The sequence below is a fragment of the Gigantopelta aegis genome, chromosome 15 (genome assembly GCF_016097555.1).
Source record: "Gigantopelta aegis isolate Gae_Host chromosome 15, Gae_host_genome, whole genome shotgun sequence".
Taxonomy (NCBI): domain Eukaryota; kingdom Metazoa; phylum Mollusca; class Gastropoda; order Neomphalida; family Peltospiridae; genus Gigantopelta; species Gigantopelta aegis.
Genome location: NC_054713.1, coordinates 2,647,165 through 2,670,186, shown reverse-complemented (window position 1 = coordinate 2,670,186; position 23,022 = coordinate 2,647,165). Strand labels below are relative to the sequence as shown.

General features: G+C 37.6%; 2 protein-coding genes across 2 annotated transcripts in view; both read right to left on the bottom strand.

Moving 5' to 3' along the window:
- Positions 1-6,053, bottom strand: part of LOC121389934 (glyceraldehyde-3-phosphate dehydrogenase-like) — a 32,330-nt gene extending 26,277 nt beyond the window's left edge. The window contains exon 1 of the mRNA XM_041521603.1: positions 5,963-6,053. The gene's annotated coding sequence lies outside the window, so the exon portion shown is untranslated. The remainder of the gene's footprint in view (positions 1-5,962) is intronic.
- Positions 6,054-12,281: 6,228 nt separating this feature from the next.
- Positions 12,282-22,437, bottom strand: LOC121389931 (D-2-hydroxyglutarate dehydrogenase, mitochondrial-like). The gene is made up of 8 exons (XM_041521601.1): positions 22,058-22,437; positions 21,425-21,490; positions 20,501-20,698; positions 19,465-19,658; positions 18,707-18,875; positions 17,452-17,738; positions 14,036-14,207; positions 12,282-13,424 (listed from the first exon to the last, which is right to left on the bottom strand). Exons 1-8 carry the CDS (start codon positions 22,332-22,334, stop codon positions 13,171-13,173), a joined length of 1,617 nt encoding a protein of 538 aa, XP_041377535.1. The 5' UTR covers positions 22,335-22,437; the 3' UTR covers positions 12,282-13,170.
- Positions 22,438-23,022: the final 585 nt, after the last annotated feature.

Here is a 23,022-nt window from a genome sequence, read left to right as displayed (position 1 = left end):
TTGTGCTTCACACTATTCATCTGCAATTTCAACACAATTTTACCCATCTTCACCAAATTAACAAAACGGAAATACGTGTAGTCCTGTGGTAAGGGAAGTAACTTTGAACTTGTAATATATGTGAGGGGTTCAACTAAAGCACCCAGCATAATCTTTTATTATACTAAACATGCATGAACACCACTAAGGCATCCAAGGTTTATTTCTCTTTATTTAGACTTAAGGTACTTGGGAAATTCTTCCAAGACACTTGGGACATTAATATATATGGTGAACACTGTCACTGGGGCCATCTTAAGGAACCCAAGACAGTAATGGTCTGCCAGTATTGGTCAGGTGTGCGTGATGTTATCAATGTGACTGGAGTGAAAGACAGTTCAGAGAGAGAGAGAGAGAATATCTGGCAAGAGAAAGATGTTTGGCGCAAACTCTCCATATCATATACATTACAACTATATGTCATCATCATGGATTAAAGAATATAATCGATATCAAACTTGTGAAGTTTTTGTGTGAGGGTGCTTTATGCACTCGGCCACATATATAAAAAATATGGTGATGATAGACTTCCATGTTCTATTAATTTTACACAGACTTGCATTTTGTTATAAATTATAACATCTAATAAGCATTGATGTAAGTTTGATTTCAGTCTTGGAAAAATTTAGGTACAATTTAAAGGCTTTTTTTCCAGGGCATCTGATCAGTGTTCATGAGACATGCGAACACTGAATCAAAAAATACTTTGCGAATATGAACACACCTTTCCTGGCAAGTTATCCTCGTGAACCCACTCCTCCAACAAATTTAAAAAACCAAAAAACATTAGTGTGAGGGTGAGAAATAGCTATATACAATACCTTTTAAAACATTTTGTTCTACAAAACCAACATGCTTTATTTCGTAATCCTATATCGCTGTTTTGCCTTTAAAAACTTGGTCATTTTGGATATTCTCATTCTGTGTAAAATGTTCTCGACAAGGATTATTTTAAAGATATTTATCACAGAAGACAAGATGTGGAATTACATTTGTTTTGTTCCCTAATGTTCAGCTCATTCTGTCACAATACACCTATATGAGCTTTATAAGTATTAAAACGCAAGGTTTTTTTTACGATTCTCTGCAGTCGAGTGGTCAGTGCTTGGCTACAGTCTCACTGGCAGGAAGCATTTTGTTTAGTATCGTGTCATGATTCGTTATGCAAGTTTTATAGATTGCTACACAATTTTAAAACATTAAAAAGTAGATGCTAATCAATTTTCAATTGACTACAAAGACAGCAACTAAGCTAATCAAGATTCTGAAAAAGAAAATGTTCCTTTTCGAGTTCGAATCTGGTATAACATCCGCCCTGTTTCCACCTCTTATTATTTTTAGTTAGGGTTAGGGGTTAGGGTGAAGGTGAGGATTAGGGTTAGGGTTAGATATTTTCTGTGAATCCAAACCGTAACACTTCATCGTTTGCAATGCTTAATGCAATACTCAGTTGATAACTAATAATTCAATACCTCAGATGGGGGTGGGGGTGGGAGAAGACATAGGGAATTCTTTAGTTTTCACATTCCAGGTCTTTGAGAGGATGGTATAATAATCACATTATGATTATCATAATCATGTAGTTAAAAGTGATGTGCCAGACCATACACTAAAATTTCAAATTCCACAATTAAATGCTTTCTTAATTCATTGCAATAATAATTTACGATATGTAAATCAATAATTATGAAAATGCCCCATAAAAGTATTAAAACATCACTCCCGTAGAACACTGCCGGAAACGACCGAGTAAAATTCTCGGTAAAAACATTTGCCTTTAAATAGCCGTGACGTCACGAAGGGAACGCGATTCACAGAAACCTACCACGAGATGACTTCCAGTGCAAGCGAAAGTGGGACCGTCAACAACTGCCAAGCTTGATCATGCGATTCTTCTTTCGATGATGAATAGTGTAGTAATGACGACTGGACTAATATTTGTGCAACACAACAAATAATACCGTACCAGTTTGAACCTAGAACATCTTCCGACGAACCACCGGCCTGACAGATGACGATGAAAATGGTCGTGGAGGCAGCTTACCACTAATTTACAACTTTTATTCTTGTTTTGTTCTTCAGCTTTTCGTGCGAATTATTTTGCTACACTGTATGTTCTAATACTCTACGAATTCTACGAGTCAAGTGAACCCGATATCGGTAATTTTAAGAAATAAACAAAAACGACTTTTAGTCTATGAAGATGTTTTTTTGTGTGAATAATTTCAGTTTAGTTCGACGTAAAAGAAGAAGTGAAAGTGTTTTGGAAATAACAAAACAATACTATTTTTTGTGTGCAGTTGTGAAAACAGTCTGCTTAGAAATAAATAACTTATTTTAATTTTAAAAAATAAACAAAAACGACTTTTAGTCCGTCCCATCCATCTATGAAGATGTTTTTTTGTGTGAATAATTTCAGTTTAGTTTGACGTAAAAAAAAAAAAAGGAAAAGTGTTTTGGAAATAACAAAACAATACTATTTTTTTGTGTACAGTTGTCAGAACAGTCTGCTCAGAAATAAATAACTTATAGCACATTCCATAGTATGAAAAAAGCAGAGTTCGACAAATCCGCTAGCCTGACGCCCGTGGCTAGTGGTTTTTAAGTTCGGGCTAGTGAGAAACGCAAAACCACTAGCCCCTGCGGGCTAGTGGTTTCTCCCCTCCTCTCGTCATCGCTCGATCGTGGGATTTTTTTTTCTTTCTTTCTTTTTCTCTCGGCTGAAATTTCGTTTAATAAATTTGATTGTGACGTTTGTCATCGAATAATATCAACAACGCAATCAGTATATAATAATAATCCACTTGAGCTAGGTCTGCAAACTGCAGTAACATGCTGTCTCTACATTGTCACAGTTACGGCATGCATTGTTTACCTTTCCCTTTCAAGTTTCTGGCACAGGAAATAAAGTCTAATGACATGCATGTTTTGATTGGTTAGACATGTCACGTGGTAGTTAATCTCGCACATATGTTTTAGGCTAAGAACTTGGAAATCACCAATCGCGACGACAGGTTAATCTCAATCAAGTAAACCCCAGCCATGCTTTGAATTTCAGTGTTTGTTTTATTTACCTATTGTTTTCTAATTTAACACTTTGCTAACATGTGGTTATCGGCAATCAGGAAAACAATTTACTTTAATGGTAACCGCATATGCAGTGACTCGGCTTGGCCTATTACGTGTAGCGGTTTGGATAATACGTCACAGCTGCCGATACAAGATAATACCTTTTTTGTTCATCAATTAACAACGGATTAGATGTCGCCATTATATTCTTTTGATATCGGTCTGACACGGAATAATGCCCTGTATTTGGCATCACCGTTCCTGGCGACATAAATAGTAGGCCCTAAATATATAACCAACTACCAAATACACTGAACCATCTATTACTGTGTGTCACACTGTCGTACCCTCATTTAAATTTAATTATTTTGATAGTGTGTTTAGATACTAACCAAGAGTTTGCTCAATTATTTTTCCCCGGGGGGAGGGCAAAAACGAAAACGGGACAATGACGATGGATCACACTTGACAAAAGACAAAACGTACGACACGACAAAAAATTGAAAGTTACAACATGATTTAAGTGTTTGTTTTATTTTACTGTTATACTCGTAAATGTGTAATGTTACAAAAATTATATAAAAATCCAGTTATAATTGATCAGGAATTTGGGCTAGTGCTTTATCTTGGTGGGCTAGTGGTTTTCACAAACCCACTAGCCCTGTGGCTAGTGACTTTTCAAAATATTTGTCATACTCTGAAAAAAGGTTTTCTCTGTGGGAGGTATAGTAAAATTAATTTAATGTATTTATAGTCTGTTTTACAGGGAACGCCTTTAATCATACTATGGAATTTACAAGTCATTTATTTCTGAGCCGATTGTTTTCTAAGATGCATACAAAATTAGCTTCTTTTTTTCTTTCTTTTTTTCTCTTTTTACAAAAAAACCCTACATTTTTGTAGGATGGGACGGACTAGGCTATAGATACTTACTTGTCTGTACTTTATTGTTTTAATGTTCTTGAACTGTAAAGAAAAATCTCACAAATGAACGAGATGCAAACGACAACAAATCGGATCTCGATGATTGCACGAACCGTGCATGAGAAAACAAACTTGACCGGAGTTGAAAGCATAACGCAATTTGGGACATTGACGATATGCACCCCAAGGTTGTTTCGGTGTGGATGGCGTCGGCTTGTTGTCATTTGTTTTGTGTCGCAGAAAAATTGTTGGTACGGCATCTTTTTTTAAAAGCCATAACACATGGTATTCCCATATCTCGTTTAAGCCAACAAGCCAGTTCAGGGCACAATATTTCACGTGAACCGCCGTTCTGTTCGCGTGTCGGTTACGCAAAATTAAATTTACGCGAACCGCAAATCGGTTACGTCATGATCTGTAAACGTTCAGAAATTAAAACTGGCAAACTTCACAATTACAGGAAGTTTATTCATGCAGACATACTACTGGTATTCCGACAAATGTTTTAGACAGATTTTTAGATACTTGCTGCGCAGCAAACCAGTAAACAACGTTATATTGCAACAGTTGTAACTTGCGACAGTCTACAGTTTTAAAACATTTTTAAAGAAATGTGCTCGGACCGCTTGTAGACATACTATTGGATTGGCTATAATTTTACATATGTTAAAAACAGTTTTAACGTAAACAGGAATCCAAAAGTGTCACAAAAATTGAACAATACTAACATCGCATAATGAGTTTTAAAAAACCCACATTTGGAACGTCACTGTAGTATATAAGTACCATCGATGAAGTGAAAGTAGCATAGCCACCGCAAATCGCAAAAAGGAATCCCTACAAATGAGTATTTATCTATTTCAAAGGCGTAGCGCTCATTACGCACAGTACGTATTGCAAAAACAAAATCCGGGAATAGGTCGAGGGAGGCTGTAATTGTTCTATAAAATATCCTCTTAAAATTGATTCGAAAAAAGATTTTTAAAAATGCATCTACAGGCGTCCTGAGTTTCAAAATTTTCACAGAGGGACGCCCCCCGAATACCCCCGCTCAGGCACGCCTTTGGCGTGCGTAATTCTAAGAAAATTTCTGGCTACGCCCCTGTATTTTGTTTCAGTACTGGGGCTAATATTCAGTTCTTTTATAATATTGTTAACGTTAGCAAGCATTAAAGACACTTTTTTTTTTTCTTTTTTTTTAAATGTTTTCTTTTGTATTTGTTTTAACGAATTCAGCTGGTTCTGTTTTTCAGGGGAATATTTTTAAATGGAAAATATACCGGTATATAATTTTTTTACAATTTGTTTTTTAATTTTCTAATCATATTAAATAATATCTTGATTGATATAGCTCAATACATCATACATCTGGCACAGCACTTTAAAACATTGGCCCAAAATTAATATTTATATAAAGCTTTGGTAGTGCTTCACACTGGTGGACAACAAACTAAACAACTAAATTATAAATTAATAAGATGATCATAGTTATTTTATGCATTGTTATATAATACAAACTGGGAATTCCAGGTTTAAAAAAATGCACCAAGGTCAACAGTTGCAGGTAACCGGATTTGTCCTTGACATTGAAAGCTGACATTGACACTTACAAGGGCGTCCAACTCCAACACAAAAATGCTTAATTGCATATTCTATTGCAGATTTGAGCCTAATATTTATCCTTCTTTGAGATATATTTAAATATTTTTATTTCCCCTAAAAACTAAAAAAAATATTTACCCCCCCCCCCCCCCAAATTCTGATACTTGATAGGCCTATAAATTTCCGATGTCGGCGACATAAAAAATGCCTAGTTCGAATTCGATTCGGTTAAACAAAATATGAATGCGACTTTAATAATTATTTTAAAAGCAAAGAAACCAAAATCGGATACATAGAAAATACATTGCCACCTCGTCAAAATCCTCACCTGCTCCAACAAACCGGCGTCCGTAAATGGAATACACGAGAGGTCGAGAATTTGCGTTACTCGACGAGATTTGAAAGTAAATTCGTACTGGAACACTATCCGGACCAGCGTACAAAATAAATTACGGATTTAACACGTGTGTTTGCGGGCGAACGCATGAACAGGAGCGTGTAGGCCTACAGGAATTTTAGCGGGGGAGGGGGTCTAGGTTGTTGCGAACGAACTTTATAGGGGGAGGTCGAGTCATGCTCTCCCAAAAAATATTTTTTTTAATTTTAGGGAAGAAAATGTACTAGCGCCAGAAGGGGTTTTGACCCCCACCCCCTGCACCGTTACCGGATAAGAGGTCAAGATAAATACAAAATTTAATCAACTTGCATTAAGTAATTAATACGATGCTTAACTCGTGACACCCGTGACTCCCTGGGTGGAACATCCACCCTACGCACTCGAACAGACCACGTATTCCAACCCGGGGAGGGAACGGTGAAACGACAAAAGTAAAAGCACTGGCAGGATTCTGCAAGTAAGGTTTTGATTGGTGGACATGAGCTCCAACTGGCTGTCTTTAGATCCACACGTAATAGTGGAGCTAATTTTAATTAGATTGCATATAGGCCTACCTAGCCAAATTAGCTGGCACAAATTTAGCAATAAATTAACAGTTATTCAAAACCACCCGCCTGTACATCTCTTGGATGGAAGAGCGACCTTAAGCACTCGACCACACAAGCACTCTAACCCGGGGATCAACGGCGGGACGGTAGCGAATGATTTAAGGACCGCTAGATATGACAATGCTTGGATCGTGACACCTGTGACCCCCTTGGTCAAACATCCACCCTACGCACTCGAACAGACCACGTATTCCACCTGGGGGGAGAACGGTGAAACGACAAAAGTAAAAGCATATGCTCAACCAAATTAGCTGGCATAAATTTAGCAATATAAATTAACAATTACTCAAAACCACCCGCCTGTACATCCCTTGGATGGAAGAGCGACCTTAAGCACTCGACCGGGCACTTCAACCTGGGGATTAACGGCGGGACGGTAGCGAGTGATTAATAACCACTAGATATGCCAATGCCAACTAGACCTAACCACGATAACCATATTATTCTACTGTAAATATGTTAATGTTCAGAAACCCGTGGTTGACAACTGGCGATACATTAGATTTATTATTAATTTTTTCCCCACTAAGACAGGATCGAAATTGCAACAATCCAATTGGCTAATAACCAGCCAATCAACATCGTTAGACAATCAACCAGGATAGGACACCACTAAATATCACCTATTCGTTTTTGCAGCAACCCTCAGTGGTCCAATCCAACCAATCACGGATCAAGAACCCCACCACACCTAACTGTAAATAAACTGGACGAATTTGTCTTTGTACTCGCACCATGTTCTTTATTACTGATGCATGAAATCCTAGCTGACTAAGGTAAGTCAGCTAGGGCCCCAGAAGAAAAAACAAGCAGGAAAACCAGATAACCCAAAGACAAACCAAGTAAGGCTACTAAGATATTCTATTTAGGGGACGGGAATAAAAATTCTTCAAACTAAGTACCTGTCTGTCAACTGTTCTACTGTACAATTGCTACCTGCCACTGTTAATTACATTTCATTCATTGGTAATAAAGTTAAGTATGCCAAACACTAGGCTTTTTAAACCAATACTTACACCACCCTTCAAATTAGATAGCTAGGTTGTATAAATCCCCCTCCGTCATTGTATTCAATGCTATACAAAGACGGAGGGGGATGGGTGGTCATGAATGACCGTTGAACTCACTAGAATAGGGACTTAAGACCATAGGTACAACCTTAACACAAAACTAGGATTCACACACAAACTACACGCTCACTGCATCAGTACACTGGGTGCATTGACTAACAATGCACCCGCACCCATTTAATGGCCCAGTATGTGCTCTAATAAGGAACTGGACAAAAGAATACCGGTTCCGAGTACACAATTGCAATGCACCCGGGGGAAGCTGAACAAAAGAATATCAGCCTACCCCACCCAAACCCCCAATACTTGCTGCTGGTGATAACTTGTTCTTGGTGACACTAAAGAGGACATGGAGGACTATGCCAACAACATCACATCGACCAACCCGGAACAGCTGCCTTGCCTGCCAATGTCAACTACACAATTGCACGAGTCTCCCCTGGGTTGTCATGCCACGACCAGAAACGGTCAGGCCCTTTATAAGGGCCCTATGGGCAACCTAGGAAGACACCCAGCATCATAGAGGTCTATAATTAACGAGCTACTCTAGATTCACTAATATCAAAACCTATATTTCCTCAATCAAAATTGCGCACCCCTTTCTCTTTGGCATTAACGGCTCCATTCAAAATTCCATAGCACCACCACCACCCCCACCCGCCTGCTACCGATTCGATCGGGCTGCTGGTGCTCCCTTTCACCTGCCAGTGCAGGCGGTCCCTCCTCTCCCATCCCCTCCCCCCACCTTTCCTGTCATGTGCTCCCACTTTTCAGATATTTTGCTTCACAATAGTGTAAAAATGTGTAAATATAAAATTCCTTCGCCACTGCAGTAAATGAAATCCACCTTGGAATACTCAGTTTTTAAACTATAAAAAATTAGCCAATTAAAATAATTTCTATTATTTGGGAATAAAGTTGTCAGAATGTCATTGTAAATGTAATTTAAAAAAAGTTAATGGATCAGTGACATGAACCATACATTAAAAATTTGAATTTATTAACTAGATTAATAATAAATTATTATTATAATTAATAAATTATACATCACAAATTGTAATATAAAATAATTTTATTAAAATTCTTTTTACATCAAACTGGTTTATAGTAGGTGACACATTTAATTCCACTGAATAATAATCGGCCTAACTTTTCTCATGAGTAATGTGAATTAATTGCAAAGCCTCAACACTGTAAAATCTTCAGCACAAAACACAAGTTGTTTTATTTAAAAAACAAAACAAGAAGTGCAATATTTAAAAAACAAAACAAAACACTAAATTGACCGACATGAAAGCACAGCTGGTTTTTTATTATAATTTGGTAACATTCCTTTGGCATATTGTAATGAAAGTACAAATTTGTATTCACAGTAGCTTATACAATGTGCGCACACACGTACACACACACACACGTACACACACACACACGTACACACACACACACATCATATGTAAACATGTTGATATGACATTCAGTTCTGGATGCAGGAGTCAGCCCTGTTTTTGCACCATAATTATGGGAGGTGGATCCTCCTCTTTCATCATTGCATAACATAACAGTTAAATCAGTTTTAATTCCAGCAAAAAACCAAAAACTAAATAAAAGAGGAACTCTCTTCAATGGACTACATGAATGTGCTACTTCTATTATCCCTACTGTGGTGGATACAGTTAACATTAAAAACTGTAAAACTTTTAACTGTTAACAATTGCTGTTATCACAAAATTCATGAACCATTTTTTTTTAAATTACAAAGTTGATTTTTTTTTTATATTAAAAAAAAAATCATAAAAATCTTAGCATGGGATCTTTTATATACTTTCCCACAGGCAGGATAGAACTGGCATAGGAAGTGGGGGGGGGGGGGCAGGGGGAGCATGTGCCACCCCACCTTTTAAAGCTGCGATGGGTTTTATATATTTGTGTGTGTGTGTGTGTGCCCCTCCACTTTTTGGCACCTTGAGTTGGAATGGGAAAACCCAATAAGAGCATGGTTTCACCGAGGGAATTCGATCCTTTGACCCAAGCACCTGAGGAGAGCACACTATCAAGTGAGTTTTCAGTTTGATGCCACTGTTAAGATGTTTATCACTTACTGACATGTTATACTCTAAAAAGTACACACTAAATACGTCTTGTCTAGAATACCAGTGTGGCAGGATTTATACTCTAAAAACTACACACTAAATACATGTCTTGTCTAGAATACCAGTGTGGCAGGATTTATACTCTAAAAAGTACACACTAAATACATCTCTTGTCTAGAATACCAGTGTGGCAGGATTTATACTCTAAAAAGTACACACTAAATACATGTCTCGTCTAGAATACCAGTGTGGCAGGATTTATACTCTAAAAACTACACACTAAATACATGTCTCGTCTAGAATACCAGTGTGGCAGGATTTATACTCTAAAAACTACACACTAAATACATGTCTTGTCTAGAATACCAGTGTGGCAGGATTTATACTCTAAAAACTACACACTAAATACATGTCTCGTCTAGAATACCAGTGTGACAGGATTTATACTCTAAAAAGTACACACTAAATACATCTCTTGTCTAGAATACCAGTGTGGCAGGATTTATACTCTAAAAATTACACACTAAATATATGTCTTGTCTAGAATACCAGTGTGGCAGGATTTATACTCTAAAAAGTACACACTAAATACATGTCTTGTCTAGAATACCAGTGTGGCAGGATTTATACTCTAAAAAGTACACACTAAATACATCTCTTGTCTAGAATACCAGTGTGGCAGGATTTATACTCTAAAAACTACACACTAAATACATGTCTTGTCTAGAATACCAGTGTGGCAGGATTTATACTCTAAAAAGTACACACTAAATACATGTCTTGTCTAGAATACCAGTGTGGCAGGATTTATACTCTAAAAAGTACACACTAAATACATGTCTTGTCTAGAATACCAGTGTGGCAGGATTTATACTCTAAAAAGTACACACTAAATACATCTCTTGTCTAGAATACCAGTGTGGCAGGATTTACCTCAGTCGGTTGAGTGTTCGCTTGAGGTGCTAGCGTTGTAGGATTGAACCACCTCAGTGGATCAATTCAACTTATTTTTTTCCCCGTTCCAGCCAGTGCACCACAAGAGGTAAAAGGCCGTGGTATGTGCTTTCATGTCTTTGGGATGGTGCATATGAAAGATCTCTTGCTACTAATGGAAAAATGTAGCTAGTTTCCTCTAATAACTATGAGTCAGAATTACCAAATGTTTGACATCCAATAGCCAATGATTAATTAATCAATGTGCTCTAGTGGTGTCGTCAAACAAAACAAACTTTAACTCCCTTTAATAAGGTCTACAGCAATTACAAATAATATATTGTTTTAGTTTTTTTGTAATTACGTAGGATACTGATACAGACTATTCCTTCAGGGTCCATTTTGTTCAATATCACGTCGCGATTCGTCAAGCAAGTTTCAGAGATCACTACACAATTTTAAAACATTAAATTTATAGTAGTTGCTAATCAATTTTCAATTGGCCAGAAATGTCTCTAATTTTTTTTTTTAAAGTTCCATGCTGTTGATGGCAAATATATACAAGGAAGAAGGAAGGAAATGTTTTATTTCACGACGCACTCCACACATTTTATTTTACGGTTATATGACATCAGACATATGGTTAAGGACCACACATATAATGAGAGAAGAAACCCGCTGTCGCCACTTCATAGGCTACTCCTTTTGATTAGCAGCAAGGGATCTTTTATATACACCATCCCACAGACAGGGTAGTACATACCATGACCTTTGATACATCAGTCATGGTGCACTGGCTGGAACAAGACATAGCCCAATGGGCCCACCGACAAGGATCAAACTCACAGATTCCCTCTGAGTAACCAGTACCATATGAAACATACATTCATACAAAGTTTTCCAGGGCCCAGACTTTAACGTAATGTTATTTGAATGGCGTTGCCATGATGTTAAAGTCTGGATTTTATTAAAGTCTAGACTTTAAGGTTTATAAGCATGGGGCCAGATCTCACCAATTAAGGGAGCTAACACCATCACACCCCTGAGACTAATTGAACGATTTGTGGTTATGCCACTGGAATTGGACATAAGACTGGTAGGGACAGGGTTCTCATCCCGGTACCAGCTCCCACCCAGAGCGAGTTTTAACGACTCAATGGGTACGTGTAAGACCACTACATCCTCTTATCTCTCACTATAACTACCATCTTCATAAATCAAGGCTAATATTCGTTCCTCGTATTCAGCCTTGATACATGTAGTCAAGATTACTGATATCAACTACTAGCGCCCTCTATTGGAAGAAAATTTGTAACACCGATTATGTCCCTTACACGATGACATCGCTGACCAATCACAGCATCAGTAACATGTGACAATTTTGAAAGCAATATCAGTGTTCGCCCGCCAACATGGAGTTTACATAACAAGGGAATCTATAAGGAGCGTTGCGATTCGTTGCAATCAGATCTCATTGCATCCAATGAAATTTAAGCATTTTGTGGCACGATTTCTTGACAACATGTATCAAGGCTGAATACGAGGAACGAATATTAGCCTTGATTTATGAAGATGTATAACTACTAACAACTAACAAAATAGCTGAGGTGTGTGCCCAGGACAAAATGCTTGAACCTTAATTGGATATAAGCACGGACATAATTTAAAAGAAAGATTACATAGGATACTGACAATATCCACTGATGGCAAAAATAAATGCATTTATACGAAGTTCACCAGACCTCGCCAATTAAGGGGAGATAACAAGGAGAGTAAATTGTTTAAATCTCCCTTTAACACGTGAATTGTGGGCTAAAACTGGTAACGAGATTTGTGATTACATTGGATACTGGTAATATCCATTGATGGCAAAACTATACAAGTTTACTAAATCTGCAGATCTGTTTGTATGTTACATTAATATGATATACAAATAGCTTCAGGAGATCATATCGCACAGATTCCTTCCGAGTATTCAATATACATGAAACATGCATTTATACAAAGTTCACTAGACGTCGCCATTTAAGGGGAGCTAACACTATCACTCCCTTGAGACTAGTTCAAGGAGAGTCATTTTTAGCTCCCCTTAACATGCATATTTTGTGCTTGAAATTTGTGCTTACATAGGAGACTGGCAATATCCATTGATTTAAAAAAATATACAAGTTATTACAACTGTAGTTCTGTATATAATATATAAATAGCAATATCCACTGATTGCAAAAATATACAAGTTATTACAACTGTAGTTCTGTATATAATATATAAATAGCTTCAAGAGATCATAACGCACAGATTTCCTTCTGAGTAACTAGTATGTAATACCAAAATGTAAATTAAAGAAATTAAAGATTGGCAAACATTTTTAGCGAACAAGAAAAGGAACCGAGGGTTAGCCCTGTGTATGAAACTGCTTTATGCATTCATACAAAAATTCACTGTTGATCTGGAAACAACTTGTAAGGATTTAAAATTCGGTTTGGGTCGACAATATTTTTCAGATCGGCCATCAGAGAGACTGCCTCCTGTGACTTGGAGTAGAAAATGACGTTTCTCTTCTTGAAACCAATGCCATGCTCGGCACTTATACTGCCCCGATATCTGGCCACCCAGTCATACACAAACGGCTCTATCATATCCACCACATCCTGATCGAAGTGTCGTGTTGTCACGTTTAGATGTAAATTACCTAGGAAAAAAAAAAAGAGAGTAAAAGATTGGATGTATTGATTTAAAACAGGGTTGAAACATAAGAATTTTTCACCACAGCAACTGTTTTTTAAATTGCAGTTAGTGAAATGGCCCACCGACGACAATTTTGAGCCTTCCTACAGCATTTAAAAAAAAGTTACTTTTGCATCAAATAAACTTGACTGAAAAGTTGCTTTGCTCTGTGAAGTCTATTTCAAATGTATACAATTGGATATACATTGTGATGTATACATTTTTGCCATTGTTGAGTTTTACCAATGACAATAATTTTTATCCAGTGGCACATCCATCTGTCCATCCATCCGACCGTTCGTTTGTCCGTCCATCCATCCATCCATTCAAATAAAACCCACCCATCCACCCATATATCAGTCCATCCACCCATCCATATATTGTTTCAAGTTTTACTTAAACATCCATCAAGTAATTTGTTCATACATCTCTTTCATGAATTTTTCTATCCACCCACCCATCTATGTCGTCCGTCCATCCATCCATCCATCTATCCATCTGTGTCGTCCATCCATCCATCCATCCATCCATCCACCCACCCAAAACCCATCCATCCAAACATTGTTTCCATCTTACCATCACCGACATGGCCATAACCGAGTACCCGAAGCACTCTGTCGCCAAGCCTCGCTCTCATATCTTCGACCAGCTTGTAGAAATGTGACTGTGGCAGCGAGACATCGTACTTGTAGCAGTAACCATCGCGCATCAAACCTTCTGCCATTCCGTCTCTTATCGACCAAATATGCTACAAATAGAAAGTCTTTAAATTTCATTTCATTTATTCTTATTTTCATGCTTATATACAATTAAGGTTCAAGCACAAGGACAATGGGGTTAGTGGTTAGATGTTATGGTTGGTGTGAGAGAAGTCGGTGAAGTTATTAAACTTGCTCTGGATGGGAGCGGTACCGGGATGCAAACCCAGTACCTACCAGCCTTAAATCTGATGGCATAACCATGACACCACAAAGGCCAATCAGTTTGTAAAAAAACAATGGTCACTGAAATCTCAAACACCAATTTAAACACTAATACATGTATCGGGAAAGTATTATTTGGAAATGATGAAATCAGCAGACTTTATGGAATGAGAGATGCAATGACTATCCATTTATCCTATCCAAAAAAACTAGCAATTGTGCATATTCAGCGTGTGTATGCTTCTGTGTATGACAATTTACAGAGACCAATAAACCTCCATAACATTCCCATTGCCCATGTGTGCAAAGAGTTGCGTCCCTTGCCGAATTAGATGGTATCAAGGCAATATACAAAATGGGGGGGGGGGGGGGGGGGGGGCATGATCGATAGTTGTCATTAGCGTCGTGAGTAGCTTCATAGGAGCTGTAAATCTCTAGCGACTAACATGCATATTTCGTATCAGATGGTAAAATGGCTGTGTAAAACGGTCTACTAAAGTTTACATCGGAATGGTTTGAGACCAAAGCAGTGAAACATTAACTTAGACAAAGTCTCTGGAGCCGCCTGTCAAGGGTTTTTTTAACAACGCAAAATTAAAAGAATCATACCATAAAATTAGCTTTAGTGGAATGTGTTTGCTACTTTTAACAATTAGATTATTATAGTTAAATATTCACTCGGATTTCCAGTGATGTTTAATTCTCCACATGTATCAGTATTTAAAATTTAATAAAATATGCTTCCCCTTCTCCTCTAAAAAAAACAACAAAACCCAAACTCACATAGACCTTTATCACACCTCTATTTTTCCCCGTATCGTTTCATTTAAAAAAAGACAGTCATACAACTACTAATCAATGTTACATGTCTATCCACAAATTATTTATTTATTTAATTTTATTTTCACTATCATTTATATCAGATACATACAACTTCACTTGAAATAATATCTGATATTTACGGAGTGTTAAATCATACATGTGTATCTGATTATATATATATGTGTGTGTGTGTATAGCGCTGTGACCTTATTATTTTATTTATCTTATTTTATTTATTTATTTTATTATATTTCTTTCTTTCTTTCTCTTATTTACTTTTCACTATCACTTATATCAGTCACATACAACTTCATTTGAAATATCTGGTATTTACAAAGATTAAAATTAGTTTTTTTTATTTACATGTATTTATTTATTTATTATTCAATTTATTTTCTTTGTTTGTTTGATTCTTTCTTTATGTTCACTTCACCATCATTTATATTATTCATATACAACTTCATATGATATATCTGGTATTTACGAAGTTTTAAAAATATTTATTGATTTATTAGGCCCTATTTCTTCTTTTTCATTTACCGTTTTAATTATTTCGGCTTAAATTCAGACTTGGCCTGTTTACGTTTGTTGATTGTCCACCGTTCAAGGCATGGTACTTAATATGTTTGCTTCCAACATTCAAATGAAGTACCTTATGACTGCGCATAATAAACCTGCATTAGTTAATAATAAAGAGACCATTCCGAGTTTGTAACCATATTATCAAGCTGTCGGCTAGTCTAATCTGTTATAAATAAAACTTACATGTTTCTTAGGCTAAATAATCTTGCTTCAAATTTAAATAGCTGTATATATGCACTACAATTACATTTCTGACCATTCTCAGGTCGGGGGGGGGGGGGGGGGGGGGGACTGTAGTCCCACTTTTACAAACCTGGTTTAAAATATGGCTTTTGCCCCCCCCCCCCTCTCCAACTAGACTGTGTCTCTCCACTACAGATTGTGCCCCCTCTCCTCCCAGATATCATTCCTACGGGCCTGATTCTAATGTTTTATAGTACCATATCTCAAATTTCATATGTATCATTTAATTTTATTCCAAATACTGAACAAAATTTTAAATAACTTGGTGAAAAGAAATCCCGACAAGAATCCTGAATGTTTTTATCTGTATAATGTTTTATTAATATTTAAATCATGTTAAATACAATAAATATCTGCATACACACACGCGCGCACACATTAATATCATTCCAGCCCAAATCCGATATTTATTGCGTACGAATCTGAACCGATGGTTTCTCGGGTATTAACAACCAAATATGTTTTATTTCGTGATAAGCAATAATTCACAAATGTCTCCAGTAAGTCTTGATGGATGTCGACAGAATTTTCGGGTTCCCTACTGACAGAATAATTAATCATGGAGATATTCACATTCCTATTGCGTGGCCTCCCATTGTCTATGCACCCCAACTTGTACACAGGCCTATTTTTGCGAGATCTTGCGTGAGTTCACAGTTTGCGTCCTCGAGTTACCCTGCAATGGGCACATGCGCAGTGGAATGTGAAAGAGGTCTATTAAAGGATGGGACAAAGGGACCCATCCCCAGTAAATATTTTCAAGTTCTTCTTTCTACTCTCTTAAAAAAGAAAAAGCATCGAGTTGCCCTTTTTATGTTTGTCCATGTGCCCCTTTTCCCTTAGTCTTCCTCCAAAAATGTTTCCTGGATATGGCCCAGGCTACTGACTTTCAAAGCTATCTTAGTGATACCATATCACAAAACCGCCTTGAGCAATGACATCACTATAACAAATGCCATAGAGACGTCATAGTCTACAGTTTTACGATATCATAGCGCTAAGATACATTTGAAAATGTGGGACCCGGTGTGTGTGTGTGTGCTTTAGTGTAGGGTGAAGGAAACTGATTAAAAAAAACCCCTCAAAGTTAAAATTGGTTTCTGTTTAACGACCCCACTAGAGCACATTATTGTATTAATCATCGGCTATTAGATGTCAAACATTTCATAATTTTGACATATTAGAGAGGAAATCCGCTACATTTTTCCATTAGTAGTAAGGTATCTTTTATATGCACCATCCCACAGGCCTTTGATATACCAGTTGTGCTGCACTGGCTGGAATGAGAAATATCCCAATGGACCCATTGATGAAGATCGATCCTAGACTGACCGCGCATCAGGCTAGCGCTGTACCACTGGGCTGCGTCCCACCCACAATTTGATCACAGAATCATTTTTGACAAAAAAAAAAGACCAGTACCGTTATCTTTTTCAATTCTGTGGCTATTGTTCCATCTTTGACTAAACCAAGTTCCATAACTCTCTGAAGGAATACATTCAGAGTTTCTTCATCGTGGGTGCCATTTGATCCTCCTGTCTCTATCAGAACATAGAACGGTGAACTTGCAATCGGATTGGTCAGTTTGAGGTTGTCTGTGACAACAGACATAGAACTTGCGTCAAGAAACTCAAACGCTGACAGGATTTCGGCCAAGTTGTTTTTACTTTCTTTATATATCGACAAAATATCTTGAAACGTGTTACACCCTGCAAAAAACAATTCATTAATTCTAGGTAATGTTGTATAAATAACATAGTGACCAGATAGTGATATAGTTTTATTATTCTGACATCAATTTGTGAACAATATTTTCTTTTCTTTTGTCTTAAAATACCCTAGAAGATAAAAATACTTTATAATGATTGAAATACCCTAGAAGATAAAAATACTTTATAATGATTAAAATAGCCTAGAAGATAAAAATACTACATAATGATTAAAATAGCCTAGAAGATAAAAATACTTTATAATGATTAAAATACCCTAGAAGATAAAAATACTTTATAATGATTAAAATACCCTAGAAGATACTTTATAATGATTAAAATACCCTAGAAGATAAAAAAATACTTTATAATGATTAAAATACCCTAGAAGATACTTTATGATTAAAATACCCCAGAAGATACTTTATAATGATTAAAATACCCTAGAAGATAAAAATACTTTATAATGATTAAAATACCCTAGAAGATAAAAATACTTTATAATGATTAAAATACCCTAGAAGATACTTTATAATGATTAAAATACCCTAGAAGATAAAAATACTTTATAATGATGAACAAAATGATATATGCAAGAGATCATTTATAGGCATTTTTCTGCATACAAGACAGCACCTACCACGGCATTTTGGTTATACAAGTCATGGGGACTGGTTGGGATGGGAAAAACACTGAATCCATGAAAAGGGCACTGTCCCATTGCCCCTCTGACAAACTCTGTGTAATCAGTGAGCTACAATCAGCAGGACTCACCCTGTCCATTGCTAAATCAGCCAATTGCTAATTTTGACACAAAGTGGCTACAACATTTAATCTTTAGCTAATGAAATATTGTCAAGGAAATACTATACTATATCTGAAAATTGGCTGAACCAAAATTCATTTCAGTGATTCAGCCCCCACAAATGTTCTTCAAGTGGTAATAGATGTCCAGATAACATATTTACCAAGAAAGGCCACATTAACTGATGTTGGTTTTGATGGACACAGTATTGACACTGCAGTAACGACTCCAAGAGTTCCCTCTGAACCAATAAAAAGTTGTTTGAGATCGTAACCCGTGTTGTCTTTCCGCAGAGTTGTCAAACAGTCGATTATCTTCCCGTCTGCCAAAACCTAAAAACAAAATGAAATTTAGTTACACAGAGAACCACCATTTATCCATTTTGTACACACACAGTGCTGAGTTGCAGAGTTGACATTTGACAGTTACATTTTCATGTGCAAAAAACTGAAAAACTAAATGTTTTAGTTTGACAAAAAAGGAACACTTTATAACTACACTACTGTATATAATTCTTAGTCGCCCAAAGCTAATAAAAGTTACCTCAGGTGACTGGGAGACAGACAGTGTTCAAGTCTGTCTTACTGGCCACCATGATTTTTTTAAAGTTGAATTTCCTTCCAGTTTCACCCCACACAGAGATGGTGATAGAAGCAGAGAAACAGACAGAGAAAGAGGGTGAGGGGGTGTGTGTGAGAGAGAGAGAGAGAGAGAGAGAGAGAGAGAGAGAGAGAGAGAGAGAGAGAGAGAGAGAGAGAGAGAGAGAGAGAGAGGGGGGGAGGGAGGGGGAGGGGGGGGGAGGGAGGGAGGGAAGGAGAGGGGGGAGACAGAGAGGGAGAGGGAGTGAAAGAGACAGCAAGAGAGAGAGAGAGAGAGAGACGTAAGAATAAGTTATCTGTATTCCCCCCAAGAATTACGCACAGCTTCAATCCCAAGCACCGACCCGTGCAGTGACCCGTATCTGAGCAGTCTAACTCCGCCGGCGTTTGTGGCTACGTTTCCCCCGATGTGACAGCTGCCCTTGGCCCCGAGATCGAGCGGCATGATGAGGCCAAACTCTGAGACATGGTCAGTGAGAGTCTGCAGCACACACCCAGCCTGACAGACGAGGGCGCCTGCAACATAGAATATATTAGACGTATATCATACGTGGTTTGTTGTTTCTTACATTTCATTCATGAAAACCACTCAAGGATTCACCTTGCTCCGTCTCTCTCTCTCTCTCTCTCTCTCTCTTCGTCCATCCCTCCCCCCCCTTTCTTTTGTCCTTCCTCCTTCTAAGTCTCTCTCCCTCCCAATTTCCATAACAACCAACCATTATTGGATCTTTGTTCAGAATGAGTGGCATTCTAATGACTAACAATGGTTGTGAGGTGTACAATTCACACTAAGTACACACACTGCCATTGAATTATTCATCTGGGTCCCATTTCACATTTCATTTCAATTTATTTTCTTGCTTATATCCAATTAAGATTCAAGCATGCTGTCCTGGGCACACATCTCAGCTATCTGTCCAGTACAGTGAGTTAGTTGTTAGTTGGTTAGTAGTTAGTGAGAGAGAAGAGGGTGCAGTGGCCTTACACCTACCCATTGAGTCCTTAAAAACTTGCTCTGGGTTGGAGCTGGTACTGGACTTCGAACCCTGTACCTACCAGCCTATAACCATTTTACAAAGCAATCTTAGTGCTAAGATCACCTTAAATGCTTAAGAACGTAATACACTTAATGTGATCTTAATTCTAAGATTGTTTTGTAAAATGGGGGCCTGGTGTTCAGTTCAGATGAATTTCCAGTTTAGAGGAGTTTGCATCATACTCCTCAGAAAAATAAATTTTAAAAAAGGAGAAAAATCTACTTTGAGCAGGTTGAGATGGGTTTTACAACCGAGACCCACTTCTACACACACATGCCTGATCTTTGCTATAATTAGAAGGAGTATGAAAGATTAAATTACCAGAAATATCATCCACACTGATGATCTTGTTCATGAGTTGTGTAGACAATATGATTTCATCGAAAACTGGCACACTTCCCCCCACCAGCCCCGTGTTCCCTCCCTGTGGGACCACAGCTAGTCGACGCTGGTTGCAGTACCGCAGAATCGCTGAAACTTCATTGGTTGATTTAGGACGTAACAAAACTTTGCTGGAGCCTGCAAGAAAATAATACTTTAGAATTGTTCACCCATGTTAATTAAAAAAATATATTGCCATTAGTGAAACAGCCCACTGATGGCAATTCTGAGCCTGCCTAAGGCAATTGTTTTTAAAAGTGACTTTTGCAGCAAATAAACAAGCTCTGAATTAAGGGGCATTATGTAGTCCTGTGGTAAAGCACTCTCCTGATGCGTGGTCAGTCTTGGAACCATCCCCGTTGGTGGCCCACTGGGATTTTTTTCGTTCCAGCTACTGCACCACTGCTGGTATATCAAAGGCCGTGGTATGTGCTATCCTGTTTGTGGGATTGCATCATGGTGCATATTATAAAAGACCTCTTGTTCCTAATGGGTTTCCTCTCTCATATGAAAGATCCCTTGCTACTAATGGAAAAATGTAGCATGTTTCCTCTCTAAGACTATGTGTCAAAATTACCGAATGTTTGACATCCAATAACTGATAATTAATAAATCAATGTGCTCTAGTAGTGTCGTTAAACAAAACAAACTTTAGATTGATGTATGAAGCAAGGCACTTGACCATATACGTTGATAGTGAAAGTACTAAACTTTATTAAAAAATAATAGACCACTTGCACTACTAGTGGGTTTCCTACTATGTCAAAACATTTAACATCCAATAGCCGATGATTAATAAATCAATGTGCTCTAGAGGTGTCATTAAACAAAACAAAGTTTACTTTAACTTTTATACAATGTTACCTCTACAGGATTTCAGCCAATCCGTGTTGTAACCAGACAGTTCACTTGGGTCGGTGATCACCTGGCCTACAAAGAAAGAAAGAAATGTTTTATTTAACAACACTCTCAACACATTTTTGTTATGGTTATATGGTGTCAGACATATGGTTAAGTGGGATGGTGGGGGATATCAACTGGACCCCTAGTACTGGAACAAACCTTTGACTTTAACCAAAATTATGGAGATGTTCAAGCAAACTGAGCTGGTCTAAAAGCCTTTTACTGTGTTTTTTCATCATTCCGAGTACAATAACAAAACTAAGGGGGTAGCTACAGGGCCAGATTTAAACCTGGGGGGGGGGTTCTGGTAAGGGGGAGGGGGGCCAGGGCAACTGCCCCCTTTGTTCCCTTATAAATCCGACATTGGATAGCTATGGCCACCATGTCACAGAATTTATAAAGGGGATGGGAGAGGGGGGTTCTAGACTGTGGCAGCGATGTTTATGGATAATGGAGGTGTCGAATTTTGTCCATCTGAAAATATATTGAAATTGTTTTGCTTGAGCAGAGGGTGCAGGGTCCAACCCTTGAAACATTCCCCACCCCTGCCTGTACCCCCTCCCCAAATCTACAAACCCTTGAATCATGATTCACCTGGAATAATTTTGTTAAATTCTTCAATGTCTTCATCTGTTATGGTAGCGTACGGGCCGCGTTTCAAACCAGGATTGCGAACACTCGTGAGTTCCACATGACTGGCATTTCGGCTGTTTGTGTGAACACGCCTCCGCCTCAAACAGTCCGTCGTTTTGGTCGCGCCGTCAAGAGAAACCAACTTTCTTATTTTCACACCACTACTGAATAGTGACCCGCGTAAAACTTGATTTACAAATCGTGGAAGCAGTGACATATGTGTGGAAGACATGATCATAGTACATACAAAGAAGTAGAGCCTATATAACGTTTTGTGGCTTTAACAAACTAATTAACATTACCGAAAACAATGCGGAACACTTTCTACGGCTACCGTCTGTCAAATTGAAACTCATCGAGGCAACATACATTAGAGTTACTTGCCCATTGACTAGTTAAATGAAAGAGGGCGAGTGGACTGACAGGGGGAGGGAGGTCAGCATCAAGTGTATCCAACGTATACATATGGTGTACATGGGGTATGGATGACCCCAAATTAAAGTTTACCGGTCTCGGGGCGGGACTAAGGTAAAACTTAACAAAACAAAAAATATGGATGTTCATTAGGCCTATTTAAAACTATTGAATGTTTTTTTTCATTCTCGGCTGTCCTGCAAACCTGTTTCTTATAGTTGGTCAGGTTTTTCACGGAAATGTTTAATGAGCAGGGTCAAATACTTAATATCAACCCTTCCAAATCTGATAATTAACTTAATATATTTACAACAATTTGGGATAACTGACATTTTATTACATGCATGCATAATAGGCGCCTATTCATCACTGAACAAAATTACTTTAAAAATATTTCCTAGTTTTACATATTTATGTCTCATAAAATGCCCTTTCATAAAGCACAAATTAAATATAATATTAATTAATATTGAAATTTATTATAATTACTATGTGTTCCTTGGCTTGTTTTT